General features: G+C 44.2%; 2 protein-coding genes across 3 annotated transcripts in view; one reads left to right on the forward strand and one right to left on the reverse strand.

The window, feature by feature from the left end:
• The first annotated feature begins 1,255 nt into the window (after positions 1–1,255).
• Positions 1,256–6,963, forward strand: pmch (pro-melanin-concentrating hormone). 2 transcript variants are annotated; one of them, XM_078221119.1, is made up of 4 exons: positions 1,256–1,426; positions 2,899–3,050; positions 4,247–4,493; positions 6,829–6,963. In XM_078221119.1, the coding sequence occupies exons 1-4, from the start codon at positions 1,405–1,407 to the stop codon at positions 6,876–6,878; spliced, it is 471 nt and encodes a 156-aa protein (XP_078077245.1). In that variant the 5' UTR covers positions 1,256–1,404; the 3' UTR covers positions 6,879–6,963. The 2 variants fall into 2 exon arrangements, with proteins under 2 accessions (XP_078077245.1, XP_078077244.1); XM_078221118.1 differs by lacking the exon at positions 1,256–1,426 and having other exon boundaries at positions 2,847–3,050.
• The window catches only part of parpbp (PARP1 binding protein), a 52,600-nt gene continuing 38,391 nt past the window's right edge, over positions 6,505–20,713 (reverse strand). The window contains exons 7-11 of the mRNA XM_078221116.1: positions 18,223–18,406; positions 16,625–16,806; positions 13,294–13,378; positions 11,528–11,693; positions 6,505–7,550 (exon numbers count right to left, since the gene is read on the reverse strand). Of these exons, the coding sequence (XP_078077242.1) occupies positions 7,243–7,550; positions 11,528–11,693; positions 13,294–13,378; positions 16,625–16,806; positions 18,223–18,406 (925 nt within the window). The 3' untranslated portion in view covers positions 6,505–7,242. The remainder of the gene's footprint in view (positions 7,551–11,527; positions 11,694–13,293; positions 13,379–16,624; positions 16,807–18,222; positions 18,407–20,713) is intronic.

Raw genomic sequence — 20,713 nt, forward strand, 5'->3', positions numbered from 1 at the left:
TGTCATTGAATCACTAAGCATGAATCACATAGGAGGCCATTCTGCCCACTATAGATGTGCTGACTCTCTGAAAGAGCTGGTCCGTCCCCACTCCCGTGCTCGTTACCAATAGTCATGTAACTTTCTTTTCTTTTGATTTGTTCAACTCCCCCGTTCAAAGTTACTATTGAATCAGCCGGACATTCGTCATCCTCACAAGTCGCAACCTAAAATATTCTCATATTTTTTCTTTAGCCAATTATATTAAGTGTGCGTCCTCTGTTATCTTTTTCCCTGCCAGTGGAAACAATTTCTCCTTATTTACTCAATCAGCACCCCTCATGGTTTTAAACACCCTCTAAATCTTCTCTCAGCCTTTTTTGCTCTGAGGAGAAAAAGCCCAGTTTCTCCAGCCTCACCACATAACTGAAGCCCCTCATCTTCTGGAGTGGCACAGTGGTTAACACTGCTGCCTCACAGCACCAGGGACTCGGGCTTAATTCCCAGCTCAAGTCACCGTCTGTGTGGAGTTTGCACTTTCTCCCTATGTCTGTGTGAGTTTCCTCCGGGTGCTCCGGTTTCCTCCCACAGTCTGAAAGACGTGCTGGTTAGGTGCATTGACCCGAACAGGTGCCGGAGTGTGGCGACGAGGGGAATTTCACAGTAGCTTCATTGCAGTGTTAATGTAAGTCTTACTTGTGACTAATAAATAAACTTTGATTTACTTAACTGGTGAACCTTCTCTTCATCCTTTTCAGGGACCTTAACATCTTTCTTAATGTGGTGTGCCCAGAAATTACTACGGTTAATAGTCAACAATTTTATTGTTATCCTATTCTGCATGATGCAAGGTAAATTAAATTAATTTTGACCTTTTATCATCGAAGAATTCCTCTTTCTCCGGGTTGTCCGGCTGGAATTGATCAAACATTGAATGCCTTATCTCTCCGTTAATGTTCTTTGAAGGCATTGACCTAACATGCAATGGAATGTTCTAGCATTGAGACCTGGTCACTTAGCCCAATTTGATGAATTTCTACCTTTTCTGCATCACTGGACGATATTTGACACCCAGTGAAGTATTAATTAACCTGACATGCACAGAAGGAGAATAACTGAGCAGGGATTAATTTCCAGACCTTGCTGGAGGAGGGCATCTCACTCTGTTTTTTATTACCTTCCCGCTCGTTGTTGTGTGGTGTGACTTGCTGGGAGTGCAAATTGATGACAGTGGGAGCAACAGAATATCTGGGGCTTCACTGAACAATGGGTCCAGCAGTCTATCTCCTTACCAAATGAGAATGAAGGACTGAGAAAGAAACAGATTAACAATGGTGAAGGAAATCGGATAAATTAGAGACAGATCAGATACAGAAAGAGAAATAAAGAGAGGAAAAGAAAGATTTAGGGAGTGTCACAGACAGCATGGCAAGACAAAGAACAAGAGGTAGGACTTAAATAAAAGGCCATTTCTAGAATCTCAATGAAATTGAACAGTTTATATTGTTATAAAAATAGAAAATGCTAGAAACATTAAGTAGTTCTAGCAATACCTATCTTATGTCAGAAATTAAATTTAAAGTAAATTAAATTGTTTCTTTTCCATGCCGGAGGGGTTTCTGTTTATTGTACTAAATATTAACACATCCCAACAGATACTTACACTGTTAAGTTCCAGCCCTAACTTTCTGTGATGAGTTCAATGGACAATTAATGTGTAAATCCAGCAAGTTTTTAAAAGTACCAGGGAGGCTGAGAGCGAGATGTTGTTTTTGCAAAGCAAATGGAGGAATGGCTTAACAATAAATCAAGCAGCAGGTTCTGGAGGTTCTCAATTCACAGGGTGTCCTGGAACCCAGAACGCATTGATTGATTTGTGAACTAATAGTGTGTCATACTGTCAGTTTCCCAGCAAGCTTTGGCTAAATGTCTTGTATTTGTTTACAGAATGCGCCATTACATATTTAAACCCAAAGCATAAAAGTTAATCAAAACTCTTTTTCTTTATAATCGAACTCAGGCAAATAAATACATTGCCGGTTAATTGCCGCCTTTAAAATAATTATCATGTAAATATAAAAACAATATTAACACCAAATGGTTTCTGCTCTCACCTCTGTAAAGTGGCTGGAGATAGTTTTCTATGTTAAAGTTGCACTGTAAATACAGTTTGTCAATGTTTGATGTTCATAGGTATTTCCAATATTTAAGCAGCGCTATCGCTTAGATAAATGTTTTTTATAATCAAAGCTTGGAATTTGGAAGTGTGGTGAAGCTTTCACAACTTTCCATAGGCTAAAAAAAGGATTTCTCCAAAACAGGAAGGATTCTGCACTCAAAATAAATCCCTCAAGGATTAGCAAGATTTCAATTATGAAACTCATCTTCTTTGTCCAATTTATAAAGTATACGGCGTCCAATTTTAATTCAAGACAGAAGTGAATAGGATGGATTTTTTTTCAAGGATCTCTCAAAACTTGATATTGGGAATTAGATATGTTAATGTATCATCCTTTAAATAAAAGATTAATCTTTTTTAACATTATGTGCCCTTTCTTCTTTCCATAGAGGAAGTAAATCACTCAAACTGCTGCTGTTTTGGATATTGCAAGTGTTGAAATAGAGATAAACCCATTAATTCTGGATTGAAGGAAATGATCAGATGCCTCTTGCTGCGTTGAATCAGACATTCCATTCTTTAAGACAGGATAAATCTAAGCTGCCAGATAGGTTTCTGCAGGAGGTCTATTAATGGTGTTAAAGAATATAAAGTCAGGTGTAGCAGCTTCTCACCTGCTTCAGATTAGACTTCGCTCGTTGGCTTTGGGTTTCTGTGCAAACCGCCTTTGAGGTGAACCAGTGCAAGAATGATCATTTCAGTTCACACAGCTCTCTTTATTTCTGTGCTGTTCTCTGCAGAGTTCTCCGTTTCATCTGCCGTGGGGCAATTGGAAGAAATCAAAGTGCCACAGAATGACTTTAACCAAGAAATGTTGGCGAGTTTTGGTCTACCAGAGCAACTGAGGTCTTCCGGCTCAATCAAGCATCACCAAGGACTGCAGCTGGACAAAGTAAACCCAGCATTCTTGTTTATTACAGTGAATTCTCTCTTACAATATGTAACTGATTCTTTCATTTCCTAAAGAAAACTATTTTTTCGACCTTTAAATGTGTAATATAAATTGTTAAATTGATCATCAGTGAGAACTTTCAACAAGACCCTATATCTTGTGTGTGTGGGTGGGGCTCTGCACCTCCCTCTCTGCCTACGAGGAGTTTGATGGTGTTAATAAGGAAATTGCTTCCATTGACAGAAGAACCATTCGCCTATCACATCCCTGCTGACTTTTTGAAAGCTTGATCTAATTAATCCAACTGCCCAACTCTTTCCTGCAGGCTCTGTGAATTTCTTCTTATTAAATATTTATTGAAAGTGATTATTGATCACTATCCTTTCCGGCAGCATGTTCCAGATCAGGTCACTGTCTATGTGGAGTTTGCATGTTCTCCCTGTGTCTGCATGGGTTTCCTCCGGTTTCCTCCCACAGTCCAAAGATGTGCCGGTTAGGGGGAATTGACCATGCTAAATTCCCCCTTAGTGTCCTAGGATGCGTAGGTTAAAGGGATTAGCGGAGTAAATATGTGGGGTTACAGGGATAAGGCTTCGGTACAGACGCGATGGGCCGAATGGCCTCCTTCTGCACTGTAGAGTTTCTATGATTCTATGAGATCACAACAACTCACAGCAGAATTTTTATTTTCCTCATCTTCCCACAGTTCCTTTCCCATTTTTGTCTGCTGGTAACGGACCCTCCTGCAAACAGTTCTTCCTTATTTATTCTACCATGATCATTATAACCTTGAACACTGCTGTCAATCTGCCTCTTCACTCCCACTGCTAGGAGAACAATCCCAATTGTTCCAGCTTCCTCATATTACTGAAATACCTGTGATGAACCTTTACAGGCCTGAACCTTCCCATTCTCTCATTGTCATTAAAACTCTGCTTAAAACTAATTTATTTGACCAAACATTTAAGACCGGATTCTCAGACCTCACCCGTCGGCCACATTCTCCGTTCTCACTGGCAGGAGGGATGAACGGCCGGAGAATTCCAGCCTTAGTCGCCTATCATAATGTTTCCATCTTTGTCTTGATGTTCATTTCTGTCATTTTTATGCATCCATGAAGCAGCCTTGTTAAAGGTGCTATAAAAATGCAATTTACTGTTGGTGTTGTGAACTTCCATTCTCGTTTTCCTGTTTAGGATTTAGGTTTTAGGATGGACCCCAAAATTCTTCAACGTCCTTTCCTATCTGCTGGTCAGAGGTTATTCAAACTTCCCTTGACCTTGAATAAGCCAGTGAAAGAGCCACTGTACTTCTCCACCAAGAGGACTGACGCATCGCAAGAATCCAACCGGCTGAAACAGTTGGCGATGACAGACGCACATCGAGTCACTAATGGTGGAGAAAATGAGGCTGCGCTTCCTGTGGGCAGGAGGGATTTTGACAGTAAGTTGTTGGCATTTCGGAGTGGTTGTTGAATTGTGATCTGCAATTATAGTGGGGAGGGGGTGGTGGAAGAAGTGGCAAATTGTAGGATGGGCCATCTTATAGAGGTCTATAAAATAATGAGGGGCACAGATCAGCTAGATAGTCAATATCTTTTTCCAAAGGTAGGGAAGTCTCAAACTAGAGGCCATAGGTTTAAGGTGAGAAGGGAGAGATATAAAAGGGTCCAGAGGGGCAATGTTTTCCACACAGAGGGTGTTGAATGTCTGGAACAAGCTGCCAGAGGTAGTAGTAGAGGTGGGTACAATTTTGTCTTTTAAAAAGCATTGAGACAGATACATGGGTAAGATGGGTATAGGGGGATAAGGGCCAAATTGGAACTAGCTTAGGGGTTAAAAAGAAGGGGTGGCATGGACAAGTTGGGCCGAAGGGCATGTTTCCATGCTGTAAACTTCTATGACTCTGATATTTATTCAGCTGTGTGCATTTCATGCCTGTGAATTTTCTTACTTTATGCTATAACCCAGCTGTGGTCTGAGGATAAACTGATCAGTAGTTTTGCGTCTCACTGGAGTAATCAGTTCCAGAATGTCACTTTTCTAGACCAGACGCACTGCCCAAAACAATGAATCTCTGGAACTTACTCAGGCTTTACTGCTGTGCAGAACCATTTGCCAAAGCCAATTACATAATTTAATACATTTTTGGCACAAATGCCAGAAGGTGGCAAACTCAAAGACCGCGTGGTCAATGGGGCAATGCAGCACTGGAGGGAGTTCTGCACAGTCAGAGATGTCATTTCTTTTGGATGGGGCATTAAAATTTCTGAATCAGCTGTGTGCCACATCCCCACTCAGAATATAGCTGTTGGTAAACTGGCTTCTACATTTGACTGCATAACAAGGTACCAAGCTACAGAATAAATTACTGATGAAATGTGTTGCGACACATCAGAGATAGGTGATGAAAGTGAGAGATGAGAGAACTTGCATTTACACAGCACTTTTCACACCCTCAAGGCATTCCCAAAGCAACTCGCATTACTATTGTTGTAACATAAAAAACATAGTGGCCAACTTTTGCACAGCAATGTCCCACAGACAATCAGTTTTATTCCAGTTGGCCAAGGGATAAATATTGGCCAGGACACCAGGCAGAACTCCCTGTTCTTTTTCAAAATAGCGCCATGGGATCTTTTATATCTCTTGCGTCCGAGAGGAATCTCATTTAATGTCATCTCCAGAAATGGAACAAAGGAATTGGAGGAAATTCAGCCCCTCAAGCTGCTTCTGTCATTCAATTTGATTATGACTGATCTGTATCTTAAATTCATCTACACATCCCATTATACCCAACAAAAATCTATAAATCTGGGTTTTCTTTGGTGAGGTGAGGTGGGGTGAGGTGGGGTGGGGTGGGGTGGGGTGGGGTGGGGGGAAGAAAAGGGGCAGAAGAGGGGGGGGGGGGAGAGAAGAGAGGGGGAGGACCCAGATTTCCACTCACCTTTGTGTGAAGAAATGTTCACTGACATCACCCCTGAACAGTCTACCTCTGATTTTAAGGTTACCCTTTCCTTCTGGATTTCCCCCATCAGGGGAAACAATTTTTCCCGATCAAACCCCTTTAGTCATATTGAAGAACAAAGAAAATTACAGCACAGGAACAGGCCCTTTGGCCTCCAAGCCTGCACTGACCATGTTGCCCGTCTGAACTAAAACCCCCTACCCTGCTGGGGACCATATCCCTCTATTCCCATCCTATTCATGTATTTGTCCAGACGCCCCTTAAAACTCACCATCACATCTGCTTCCACTACCTCCCCCGTCAGTGAGTTCCAGGCACCCACCACCCTCTGTGTAAAAAAATTGCCTCGTACATCTCCTTTAAACCTTGCCCCTCGCACCTTAAACCCATGCCCCCTAGTAATTGACTCTTACACCCTGGGAAGAATTTTGTAGACTTCTATCAGGTCGCCCCTCAACTTCTATCATTCCAGTGAGAACAAACACTTCAATTAGCTCCTCCTTTAATCTTCTAAATTCAAGGAAATACAAATGCAGTATTATGGCCTCAGAATTTAGCTCCTTTAGAGCTGGTATCATTCCCGTGAATCTAAATGTAGCAATACACGGGAGTAGCAACCTTGAGTTTTACCAAGGTGTCACAGCCTTAGCTCATTGAATACATTTATGCCGCGGAATCAGAAGAACTTGGATTCAAAACCATATCCACAAAAAGATACAGCACTATCTTCTCGAGACAGCACTATCTTATTGAGGGGGGTCAGAAAAGACTCATTCTGCATTTTAATTATATTTTAATTTCTCTACTGCAGTGCTACGATGTATGCTTGGACGAGTGTACCGACCCTGCTGGCAAAACTGACCACCTCCTTGCAGCCAATAGACTCTTGGTGAAACTTTAAACCCGGCATCTGATTAATGCCACTGTGTTTTCGTAGATGATTGAAACCGTGCATTTGGTCCGTCCTGTGATTTATTCTCCACAGCTTAAACTGTGAATTCTTTAATAACTTGTTCAAAGTTAATAACTATTTATTATTGAACTTGTGACAGTCACTGTATTAAAAAAAATTATTGAAGTACTGAACAGCTTGCGTGCGTAACAGCGAGAGCTTTGCATGTACTGTGCATTTTAAAAATAAATTCACACAAACTGGTTCTTCATAATCGGTGGGTTCAACATTTCAAACATGCATCTTGTCCAGTTTCAAAAGTAGAAAAATAATTTAAACCCGAAAGAAATTTGTGAGCTTTGATTGTCCAGGAATTAACTTATTCTTGGCCTTAGTTTTGACTCCTTTCAAGATCTTCCCTGTTTTCTTCTGTAACGTGACAGATTTCACATCAATACCTGCAGGTGGTTCATTCTCACAGTCCAGAGTGGGGTCCGATTCCACCCGTTTCCGCTTTGCCACCTTCCTGCTGCCTTTCTGATTCCCAATTCCGTCATTCCCAGCTGTCTGGAGAATTGTTGCTGTTCCTCGTTTGCCTGTGGATTCCTGCCCTGCGGCCTGGGCTGTTTGCCTGGAATTTCCTTGTTCAATAGGATGGTAAAGAGGGGAGAAACATAATTCAGACCATACCTGAGAAATTCCAAATTTAAATTATAACAAGGTTATTTTGGAATGTATATCATACTTTCTGAATCTAACTTCTTCAAAGGATCAAGGCACTTTCCCCCACCTCCCAAAATTGGGAGAAACCAGCCAGTGCGGTTCAGTATTTGACACACTGCCCCTCTGTTGCCCAACATTTCAATTTAGCCTTGCAAATGTTTCCTTTAAGTATATTCGTAATTCCCATTTTCTAAATTCAGAAATTCCAAATTTTAATAACTCTCCGCATTAAAATAATGTGTTTCATAGAATTCCAACAGTACAGAAGGAGGCCATTTGGCCCATCAAGCCTGCACCAGCAACAATCCCACCCTATCCTCGTAACCCCACATATTTACCCTGCTAACCCCCCCGCCTCTGAAACTAGGGTCAATTTACCATGACCAATCAACTAACCCGCACATCTTTGGACTGTGGGAGGAAACCGGAGCACCCGGAGGAAACCCACGCAGCCACAGGGAAAACGTGCAGATTTCGCACAGACAGTGACCCAAGCCGGGAATCGAACCCGGGTCCCTGATGTTGTGAGACAGCCGTGCTAACCCATCTCCTTCTCCCTGGTCCTTTTCCACTAAGCTCCTTCTAAGATGCTCTTTAAAATCCATCTCTTTGCCCTAGAATTGGGTCACCTGCCAACTATCTGCTTCTGTGACTCAGTCAGTTTTTTCCGGATAGTGCTGATGAAGCACTTTGGGATGTTTTACTCGGTTAAGGTGCTGAACAATACAAGTTGTTGTTGTCGTGTCCTCTGGTGACTGACCCTCCTGACAGTGGGAACAGTTTCTTAGCAACCATTCGGATTCCTGGACCTCCCAGGTTTGTGCTCCAGGACCACACCTGCAAAAGCATTTTCAGGGACTAATTACTCCTGTGTTAAAAAGCTTTTAGACTCCCCTACCTTTGGTAGGGGAGTTTAAAACTAGAGGGCACAGGTTTAAGGTGAGAGGGGAAAGATACAAAAGGATCCAGAGGGGAAATTTTTTCACACACATGGTGGTGAGTGTCTGGAACAAGCTGCCAGAGGTAGTAGTAGAGGCGGGTACAATTTTGTCTTTTAAAAAGCATTTAGACAGTTACATGGGTATGATGGGTATAGAGGGATATGGGCCAAATGCGGGCAATTGGAATTAGCTTAGAAGTTTAAAAAAAAGGGCGGCATGGACAAGTTGGGCCGAAGGGCCTGTTTCCATGCTGTAAACCTCTATGATTTTAAGCACTTCCTCGCATCAAGCCTCAACTGGCCTTTTACCGGCCTGTTTCCCATATCCCCTTGTATAACATTCATAGTTTAACCATTCCTATTTCTGGAATTCAGCTGGAGATGGTGAACTCTTGTCCACTGCCTTCAAGTTTGCAGAGTCTGACCCTTCCTCAAAGCACGAACAACTCTGCACCACTTTGACATTTCCCTATTGCTTGGGAAAATTAGACCAAGTACTACAAAAAAAACCCAAAAATGCTGTATATATGAAAGTTAGTCTAGCTCTTTTTTCTAGGGCGGCACAGTGGCACTGTGGTTAACACTGCTGTCTCAGTGCCAGATCCCAGGTTCGATTCCGGCCTCGGGTCACTGTGTGGAGTTTGCACGTTCTCCCTGTGTCTGCGTGGGTTTCCTCCGGGTGCTCCGGTTTCCTCCCACAGTCTAAAGATGTGTGGGTTAGGTTGAATGACCATGCTAAATTGCCCCTTAGTGTCAGGGGAACTAGCTAGGGTAAATGCGTGGGGTTATGGGGACAGGGCCCGGGTGGGATTGTGGTCGGTGCAGACTCAATGGGCCGAATGGCCTCCTTCGTGCTGTAGAGATTCTATATCTTTCATTGTACCATTTTGCACAGGAAGTGCTAGAAAGGATGATGGGAAGAAAGGTACAATTTCAGAATCCACTGTCCACTGGGAAGACCACTTGTATGAGCACAGTTTCAGGCCAAACAGCTCGATGCTGGAGTTATTTTCTGCTCTATGTGAGCCTCTCCGAACCCTACATCTAAATTCATCAACAAATCTTCTGTTTCTTTCTCCTGCACGTATTTATCCAGCTTTCCCTTTCTATATTATTCACCTCAACCAGTCTGTGATAGCGAGTTCCACATTCCCACCACTCTCTGGTTTAAAGAGGTTTTGCTTGCATTCTTGACTGGATTTCGTATCAAAAGGTAACAGGGTACAGCAACTCTAAAAAGTCAATCCAAGAGTCTTCTGGGGTCGGAAAGGCAAGTTACTGGTAGCAAGTAATGTTCCCTTTCAAAGTTCATTGTTGTGTGCAATCATTTTTTCCAATGTGCTTAAACTCTTTGCAAGGTATTTATCATGGAACAAGGCTTGTGTGATATCTTTCAGGCTACTGCACAAACTCGCACTTTGCACAAACATTAATAGTAAGCATGTAAACCTATTTATATTCCCTTTCATTTTGTATTCGACAGGAACATAGGAATTAGAAGCAGAAGTTGGCAAATTCAGCCCTTTGAGTCTGCTCTGTCATTCAATCAGATCATGGCTGATCTCTCCCTGGTCTCAAATCCACCTCCCACCTGTCCCCCATATTCTCTTATCCCTTTTTTAAAAATTAGAAATATATCTATCTTCCTCTTGAAACCATTCAACAATTCAGACTCCCCCGCGCTCTGGGGCAGCAAGTTCCACAAATTCACCACTCTCTGCGAGAAGTAGTTCCTCCTCATTTCAGTTTTAAATCTACCGCCTCTCACCCTATACCAATGGCCTCTTGTTCGAGATTGCCCCATAAGAGGAAACATTTGCTTTATCAATCACTTTTTAAAAATTACACAACTTCAGCGAGTACAAGCCCAAACTGTTTCATCTCATCAACCCCTTCATCCCCGGAATCAATCTAGTGAACCTCCTCTGAACTGCCTCCAATGCCACCACATCTTTCCTCAAATTAGGAGACCAAAACTGGACACAATACTCCAGATGTGGTCTCACCAACACCCTATACAATTGCAGCAACACTTCTCTACTTTTATACTCCTGTCCTTTTGCAATAAATGCTAACATCCTATTTGCCTTTTTTATTACATGCTGCACCTGCATACCAACTTTCTGCGATTCATGTACACAGACACCCAGATCCCTCTGCCCGGACATATTTTTAATCTGCTTTCCATTTAGGTAATAATTTGCCTATTTTTTCCACCAAGATGGATAACCTCACACTTATCCGCATTAAACTCCATCTGCCAAATTTTGGCCCATCCTCCAAGTCTATCGATATCCATCTGTGAAATCATTATATCCTCTTCATTGCCTGCTTTCCCACCTATTTTAGTGGCTTCCACAAATTGTTCTATGTTACACTCTGTCCCTGCTTGCAGATCATTTATATAGATTGTAAACAGTTGAGGTCCGAGGACTGACCCCTGCAGCACCCCGTTAGTTACATTTCGCCAGCCAGAGAAGGACCCATTTATCCCGACCCTCTGCTTTCTGTCAGTCAGCCAATCCTCAATCTAATCCAGTACGCTACCCCCAATTCCCTGCGATCTCATCTCTGGATCAGTCTTTTAAGTGGCACCTTGTCAAATCCCATTTCAAGGTTTCAATATTTACAATGAGGCGCTAATATTGGAATTCTAAAGCATGGAGATTTTATTGGTAAACTTCCCATAGTGCTGTCCGTGGGCAATTGGCTTTAGATATTCAAGTTGGTGACAAGAGAAACTCACTCTATAGAACCTCCTGGTGGCCATAGCTTGCAACTGCACTGTGACAGTCGGCATGGCAAAATTGAAAGGGAGGTGTTGACATAGCAACTTACAATGGTCAGTGATGACATGAAGAGGTGGCAACAGGAAGCAGGGTTTGTGGACAGGAAGTGTTCTATGTTATAAAAGGTTTCTAAGAAGAGATAGATTTGTCTTGATATTGCCTTTACCTTCAGTAGGTGCATCGTCACAGAAGATGGTTAGAGCTGGTTTAGGTGCAGGTTGCACGCAGGTTCGAGCGTGGCTCAGGCTGGGATAGTTGGGAGATTTGTTGTTTGCTTCAAAATCCGCTTTGTACGTACAAGAAAACTGTGACTTGATCAAAGTATGCTTCACCTGGAAAGAATGGGAATTGAAATAAAATCCCATGAGTGGAACTAAGCACATAATCCATGTGTTGCAACAAAACCTTAGTCACAAATATTTTTCAGATCAACAATGCAAATTAAATCCTGCAATTGTTTGGTGGCGAGACAAAAATTTATGGTTGGTGCTATTTTGCACCTAATTTATATTTTTGTAGGAAAATGTTTAATCAGCTTAAAATAAAATTAGTTCCAAGTCTAGCAAGGCCAATGTAAAACCACACCTGGAGGTCACCCTTGGAATGTGTGGTATTAGGCTTGAAATTTTTCAGAGCACTGCCAACCAAAGGCTTCTGCGTTGGTCCATGGTTACGGTTGGCAAGGTACTATAGTGATTTGCTTCATGGAGGCTGCTGACCAGAAAACTCTCCCATTCGTAGCAGCTCCCATTGTGGAGCGTTGGAAGGATTTCCAGGTTGATGCTCGACCTGTCTGGCCCTGTTAGGAATGCGCCTTCCTTGCCCATCAAGTCCTGGACTGGGACTTGAACTAAAGCTTTTGGCTCAGAGGAGGGGGTACCACCCACTTCTATATGAAGTATAGGCTTCATACTATAGGAATGATATTGAGAAGGTATAGTGCACAATTACTGGGATGCGTCTACAAGGACGTACAAACATATCGAAGGCTTTGTCTTTTAGAATAAGAGCAATTAAAGGAAGTGTTTTAAAGTTATTAACAGGATTAATAGAAGCATCTCGGTGAGGAAGGCAGATGACAATAGTTATCAGTCAGTATGGATACATCTACTTGAGCAGACAGATATGATATAGTTTCAAATTATATCCAGAAGGCTGCCCCTCCGACTGTGCAGCCCTCCCACAGCGCTGCCCCTGTGACCACGCAGCCCACCCACAACACCGCCTCTCCGACTGCGCAGCCCATCCTCCGTGCTGTCCGCCCGACTGTGCTGCACTCCCTCCGCACTGCCTCAGTTTTGCACCTCTGACAGACAAGCGTTCCCCCACCACTGTCCTTTGACTGTGCAGCGCTCCGAGAGCACTGCCCCTCCGACTGCATAGCCCACCCAAAGCGCTGCCTCTCCGACAGCAGCCCACCCTCAGGGCTGCCCCTCCCACTGTGCAGCGCTGCCTCAGCTCGGTGTTTCTCCTCTGACCATTCAGCGCTCCCTCGATGACAGCCCAGTATAAGTGCAATGGGCCTTGGCCCCACAGTCTCCTGAAACAAAGTGACAGACAAGATTGAGGAAGTCAAGGGGGAATAATCTATCACCAGTCAAATCTCAAAGGATATCATTGGTGACTGACCAATCATCGCACTGGTGATAATGCCTTAGTCACATTGGCAACACACAAAAAATTCAGCAACATAAAGCAAGAAGCATATCTAACCAAAATAAATCTTCCACAAAGAATGGTAGGATATAAACAAGGACTGATGATCAATAGGAGGAAAACTATGAAAATGCACTCTCTGTACACACATAAACCTTCCAGAAATGCTTCTATTTTCTCCCAAAATGAAAGTCAGTTGCATCAGTCAACCTGGAGATGAATTTCAGCAATTGCACACAGCAGCAGCTCACTGAACACAACAAAATTTAACGTCACCTTTGTCAAGCGTTCTTCCTGCATCTTTTCCTGAATGCGATGACGAAAGGGCTTTGGAGATAAGCCACTTGACTGCTTTGGAGAGCTAGAATTAAAACGATGTGAAAGGTTTAATTCCAAAAAGCTTAGCAAGGTTGTACTCGCTCAGGCTGTGTGGCCAGTCTACCATTGAGGTGCCAACCGCCAGCCGCACTGCAATTAACGCAGATAACTGGGTCGTTTCTGCAGAGAAGGGAATGGGGATGGAGGAAAGAAAGGGTCAAAAGGTGAAACTGTGACTGATGTATGCTGGTGTTATTACCCCTCCCCCACCTCAGTGTTGCCAAAACTGTGCAGTATTTTAGAGACAATCTCACAAATGTCATCATTGATGAAAACAAGTTCCTTTTTGTAATGTCTTTTAAAGTGGTGACTATCCCAAAGTGCCTCACACAAACATCAAACAAAGTTTAAAGAGCAGATATTAAGGCAGGTGACTAAACGTTTAGTCAAAGAGCTAAGTCTTAAGGAGTGTCTCAACAGGAGAATAGAGAGATGGAGAGGTTTAGGGTGAGAATTCCAAGAGTTTCAGACCAAGGCAGCTGAAGGCACGGCTGCCAACGGTGGAGCGAGGAAAGTGGGGGATGTGCAAGAGGCTGGAATTGGAGGAGCGCGAAGATCGAGGAGGGTTGTGGGGCTGGAGCTGGTCACAGAGCTGGGGGCAGGGGGGAGGGGGGCGAGATTGAAAACAAGGCAGGTCAGTGTGGTAAACCACTGTTAGCTTATTACCTGTATATGTGACATACCTGGACACATCCCTGCCGGCCCTACCCGAGACTCCTCCCCCCCCCCGGTCCAGGTATAAAGGAGACTGCTCCCCACCCCCCTGCCTCAGTCTGGACCAGTTCATCGGCATGGGTGTGCTCCAAGTCTTTTGCTAATAAAAGCCTATTTGTTCTTGCATACAAACTAGCCTTTGCTCGATTGATGGTGCATCAGTCAGCAAGCACAGGGGTGACGGGTGAGGAGGGTTTGGTGTAAGTTAGCTAATGGGCAGCAGAATTTTGGATAAGCTAAAGTTTACAGAGGGAGCAATGCAGCAAAAGTCAGCCCAGAGAGCATTGGAATAGTCAACCTGAGAGGTACCAAAGGGCATGGATAGCTTCAGCTGAGAGACTAGCACAAGGGAAGGGCTGAATGGCCTGTTGGTGTTTTCAGGAATGTCAGCGTTTACAGCACCAAGTATTTTCCTTGGCGCTTCCATTATTCTCAATGAAATAAATCAAGCAATGCCCTGACAGAGAGTTTGCAAAGGTAATTCTTATTTCACAAGTTATCCAATCCTGCTCCTTCCTCCTACCCTTTGATATTCCTCTCTCCCTTTCAATCAAAAATATTTTTACATTGAATTTTCTGCTACATACTTTGAATCAAATTACCTTCTGTACAAAGAAATAAAGTCAACCACACATTACTGTCGTTGCTAAGCTTCACCCATGGATATTTTAAGGGTAATTTGGCAAACTCATTTGGGAAATTGCTACACTGGGAGCATAGCTTCCTGTAACATGAGAAGGTATCTTGGCTCCAATTAATGAGTGTTCGAGATGGCTATATGTTATAGAAACATAGAAACTAGAAGCAGGAGAAGGCCATTCGGCCCTCTTCTATTCTTCATTAGACCATAAAACTTCGGCACAGTGGTTAGCACTGCTGCCTCACAGCGCCAGGGACCCGGGTTCAATTCCGGCCTCAGGTCACTGTCTGTGTGGAGTCTGCACATTCTCCCTGTGTCTGCGTGGGTTTCCTCTCACACTCAAAAGGTGTGTGGGTTAGTTGATTGGCCGTGCTAAATTGACCTAATACCAGGGGGATTAGCACAGTAAATGTGTGGAGTTATGGGAATAGGGCCTGGGTGGGATGTGGCCGGTACAGACTCGATGGGCTGAATGGCCTCCTTCTGTACTGCAGGGATTCTATGATGATTTTATGATAATTGTGGAACAGTTACCTCAGAGTCATGAAAGCTTTGGGATCAATTCCCACCCCATGAAGTGGAGTTGGATTTTACAGGGAGGGGGCCTTGCTCACTTTCCCGTTACAAAGGTAGCATACTGACCAAGAACCAGCCCACAGTGATAACACACTGCCAGCCCCCTAAACAAGCAAGACACAAGACTTGCTCCCTTTGGGGTCACGACAACCCGCCCTTGACAGCTGCCAGCCAATCTGATTGGCCGACAGCTCTGGCAGTCCCAGGACTCGGTAGCAGGCACTGCCCAGACTGCAGGCAATGGAGATGGCCATGGATTGCAAAGGCACCAGACCCAGGTGAGCCCAGTGTTTTTGGACAGGATGTGGGAGGGTGAGGGGAATAGGAGACCAGGCGGGATGGCACAAGGGGGTGGCTGGGGTATCTTGGGCGGTGCCACTGACGTGCACAGAGCATCCTCCAAAGGACAAGCTCACCTTACCTGTTACTGATTTTCAAAAAATTGCTAGTAGCCTGTCGATTTTGGCGCTTGCCCGCCTACCGGGTCACAAGGTATCAGTGCATTGCCTTGCTGCCTGGCATCAGTCGTAGCTGGCAAATGTGAAATGCAGCCCAGAAGCACGTACTCCAGGTTTTCTCTTTGGGTGGGGAAATGAGGGAGTGCTGCACAGTCAGAGGAAACAGATGAGACCAGGAACATGCCTGTTCTCCAGGTAGGTGTGAAAGATCCCATGGCACTAGTTTTATAATAGCAGGGAAGCTCTCTCTGGCATCTTGGTCAAGACGTCTCCCTCAACCAACACTAATTTTTTTTTATTCCTTCGTGGGACATGGGCGTCGCTGGGTTGCCAGCATTTATTGTCCATCCCTAGTTGCCAGAGGCAATTGAGAGTCAACCACATTGCCATGGCTCTGGAGTCGCATGTAGGCCAGACCAAGTAAGGACGGCGGATTTCCTTCCCTAAAGGACATTAGTGAACCAGATGGGTTTTTCCGACAATCGACAATGGTTTCATGGTCATCAGTAGATTTTTAATTCCAGATATTTTTTATTGAATTCAAATTCCACCATCTGCCGTGGCAGGATTCGAATCCGGGTCCCCAGAACATTAGTTGAGTTTCTGGATTAATAGTCTAGCAATGATACCACCAGGCCATCGCCTCCCCTATTAAACCAGAATATCTGGTCATTATCACGTTACTGTTTGTGGAAGCTGGCTGTGCACAGATTGGATCATGTGTTTCCGTGTTTTCTTCATAACAGTGATGATTCTTCAGAAACTGGCTGTAAAGTGCTTTGAGACACAACGTTCTTTCGTTATGAATGAAACTTTGACTGAAATATATTCCACTTTGTACCTGAACAGGGTCAGCATGCATGGCAGTCCGATCATCGTCGAATGTTGTTCATCTCCATAGAGTAGCTCAGCCTTACCTTTGCTGGGTGGCTGAGCTGCTTCTTCATCAAGTAGGGCTATGAAAGCTTTCACAGTGCTTCTGCCACCATACGCTGTGGCATGGTTGATAGCATAAACTTTGGGCTAAAGATTTTTTTAAAAGAAACAAAAAATAAGTTTTCATCGAAAGAAAGAACAAGACTAATGGCAAAATGAAACAACAGAACAACAGGTGATTCAGTCGATCCTAGAATAGATTCATAGAATTCCTCCAGTGCAGAAAGAGGCCATTTGGCCCATCGAGCCTGCACCGACTCTCCAAAAGAGCATCCCACCCAGGCCCTATCCCCATAACCCCACATATTTACCCTGCTAATCTCTCTAACACTAAGGAGCAATTTAGTATGACCAATCCACCTAACTCGCACATCTTTGGAGCATGGGAGGAAACCGGAGCACCCGGAGGAAACCCACACAGACATGGGGAGAATGTGCAAACTCCACACAAACGGTCCCCCGAGGCCGGAATTGAACCCGGGTCCCTGGTGCTGTGAGGCACCGTGCCACCCCTGTTTGTGTTGGCTCTTTGCTCAAGCTACTCTAATCAGTCCCACTCTCCCATCCCCACCACTCTTCACCCAGAGCCCTACAAACATTCCTTTTCAAGTATTTAATCCATTCTCTTTATTACTGAAACTGCTTTCATTGCCCCCTCAGACTGCACATCCCAGATCATCTCACCGAATTTAAAATAAAAAATTCTCCTCATCCCCCCCTCTGGCTCTCTCTGGATCCTATGATTTTTTCATGGCGCTTTCAACATTTGTTGATATCTACATTGAATTAGGACTTCAGCATGGCCAAGAACAGCCCACTCAGTAAATTAATTAAGAACAAATCACTCATAGGTGGCACAGTGGTTAGCACTGCTGCCTCACAGTGCCAGGGACCCGGGTTCAATTCCGACCTTGGGTGACTCCATGGCCACAGCAATGTGGTTGACACTCAACTGCCCTCCAAGGGCAACTAGGGATGGGTAATAAATGCTGGCCAACCAGCGACGCCCATGTCCCATGAATGAATAAAAAACATCCCGTCAGAGTTGCTTTGGGACTGGGGCTCCAGTTTAAACATAACCCCATCAATTCAACATTGTTATCGATCACTAACTTCACAGAATTACAACTGAAGCTGCAAAAACAAAACTAAAACAGGAATCAATCTGGAACACCCGGTACAGCTGAGGTTTGAAATTTAAATGTATTTGGTATAGTTAATAAGTGCATAAAGTTTTCAGTGGAATATCCTACGGAAAATTTGAAAGTCAATGATGCAACTTGTATCTAGAACAAGAGCTGTTACTAAGTGACTTGAAGGATCTTTTCAAGTCATTTGACTCATCTTTTGTTGCATGGTTAGGAAATACATTTATCCAAAAAGTCAGACTGTACTAATCAGGGGATTAACTCTAATCCCCGGGCTATATGGATCATATTTATGAAAAGGGAAGTGAGGATCTGAAGCGAAGCAGTGGGAGATTTGAATAGAAAGCATCATCACCCGCGAAGGGCTGATGCCCGTCGTAATTTCATCCGTGGACTTGTGCTGAGAGTTGACGACATTATTAATCCTCGCTGTGAGTTCTTGTGTGATCTCCTCGGCAGCCTGGCAGAATGGACTCTCGCTGCTTTGGCCTTTCAGCAGTCGCCTTTTGATGGTGGACAGGATCTGACTGCCTGCAACACTGAAAGCAAAGACAGTTAACCATCGGACGCTCTTCCACAGCATTCCTGGCCAGCCCCCCACATTCTGCCCTCCAGAAACCCGGACTCATCCGAACCTGCTGTCCCCCTTACTAACTCACACGAAGTGGCACAGTGTTTAGCACTGCTGCTTCACAGCACCAGGGACTGGGCTTCAATTCGAGCCTTGGGTCACTGTCTGTGTGGAGTTTACACATTCTCCCCGTGTCTGTGTGAGTTTCCTCCGGGTGCTCCGGTTTCCTCCCACAGTCCAAAGATGTGCGGGTTAGGTGTGATGCTAAATTGCTCCTCAGTGTCTAAAAATGTGTAGGTTGGAGGGATTGGCCATGGTAAACGCACAGGGTTTGTGGGGGGGGGGGGGGGAGGGAGGGAGGAATGATGTTCTTTTCGAGAGCTGGTGCATATTTCAATGGGCCAAATGGCCCCCTTCTGCGCTGTAGGGATTCTATGAAGTCTCCTTATGCACTATGACTGTGTGGCCAAATTCCCCAACATTTTAATTTTCAAGTTTGCTGATGACACCACCATAGTGGGTCAGGTCTCAAACAATGACGAGACAGAGTACAGGAAAGAGAAAGAATCTGGTGAACTGGTACAATGAAAATAATCTCGCCCTCAATGTTAACAAAATGAAGGAGATAGTCATCGACTTTAGGAAGTGTAAAGGAGAACATGCCCCTGTCTACATCAACGGGGACAAAGTAGAAATGCTCAAGTTTCTAGGTGTCCAGATCAGCAAAAACCTGTCCTGGTCCTCCCATGCGAACACTATAGTTAAGAAAGCCTACTGACGCCTCTACTTTCTCAGAAGACGAAGGAAATTTGGCATTTCAGCTACAACTCTCACCAACTTTTACAGATGTGCCATAGAAAGCATTCTTTCTGGTTGTATCACAGCTTGGTATGGGCTCCTGCTCTGCCCAAGACCACAAGAAACTACAAAAGGTTGTGAATGTAGCCCAATCCATCACGCAAACCAGCCTCCCGTCCATTGACTCTGTCTACACTTCCCGCTGCCTCGGAAAAGCAGCCAGCATAATTGATGACCCCACATACCCCGGACGTACTCTCTTCTACCTTCTTCCGTTGGGAAAAAGATACAAACGTCGGAGGACACGTACCACCTGACTCAAGAACAGCTTCTTCTCTGCTGCCATCAGACTCTTGAATGGACCTGCCTCGCATTAAGTTGATCTTTCTCTACACCCTGGCTATGACTGTAACACTACATTCTGCACACTTCCCTTTCCTTCTCTATGAATGGTATGCTTTGTCTGTATAGCGCACAAGAAACAATACTTTTCACTGTATACTAATACTTGTGACAATAATAAATCAAATCAAATCAAATCATTCACCAATCATCCTGGCTGCCCAGTTCCCAGTTAATAAGTGCCTTAAATTTAAAACTGAAATCCTGATTTTCAAATCACTCCCTCTTCACCCTTCCCTATCTCGATAATTTCGGTTAGTTCAACAACTCTCCCAAATCATTGTTTTGCCCCTCTGATGTGGAGATGCCAGCGTTGGACTGGTGTGGGCACAGTAAGAAGTCTCACAACACCAGGTTAAAATCCAACAGGTTTATTTGGTAGCTCAAACTTTCAGAGCGCTGCTCACCTGATGCAGGAGCAGCACTCCGAAAGCTCGTGCTACCAAATAAACCTGTTGGACTTTAACCTGGTGTTGTGAGACTTCTTATTAAGCCCCTCTGTTTTAATCTCTCCACCACTCTCCATCGACAGTAGCCTTGTGACAATGTTACTAGATTCACGATATGAAGATATCCACAGAATAACTGGATTATCATGAAAATACTACCTGGTTCACCAATGCCCAGTTAGGGAAGGAAAACTGCCATCCTTACCCGGTCTGGCCTACATGTAACTCCAAAACTACAGCAATGTAGTTGACTCTTACCTGACCTCTGAAATGGCCGAGTGAGACATTTTATTTTATCAAACCACTCAAGAAATTAAAACAAAAATCAGACCACCTGGCATCCACCTAGGTAATGGAAACAGCAAAGGCACAGCCTGCCCAGTTAACCCAGAGTTCTCCTCACCTCCATCTGGGGGCGTGTACCAAAATTGGGAGAGCTGTCTCACAGACTAGTCAAGCAGCAGCCTGACATAGTCATGCTTACGGAATCGAACCTTGCAGATAACGCCCCAGACACCACCAACATCATTCATGGCTATGTCCTGTCCTACCGGCAAGACAGACCCAGCAGAGGTGGTGGCAGCACAGTGGTATACAGTCAGGAGAGAGTTGCCCTGGGGGTCCTC

This window comes from Mustelus asterias, chromosome 9 (assembly GCF_964213995.1).
Source record: "Mustelus asterias chromosome 9, sMusAst1.hap1.1, whole genome shotgun sequence".
Lineage (NCBI taxonomy): Eukaryota > Metazoa > Chordata > Chondrichthyes > Carcharhiniformes > Triakidae > Mustelus > Mustelus asterias.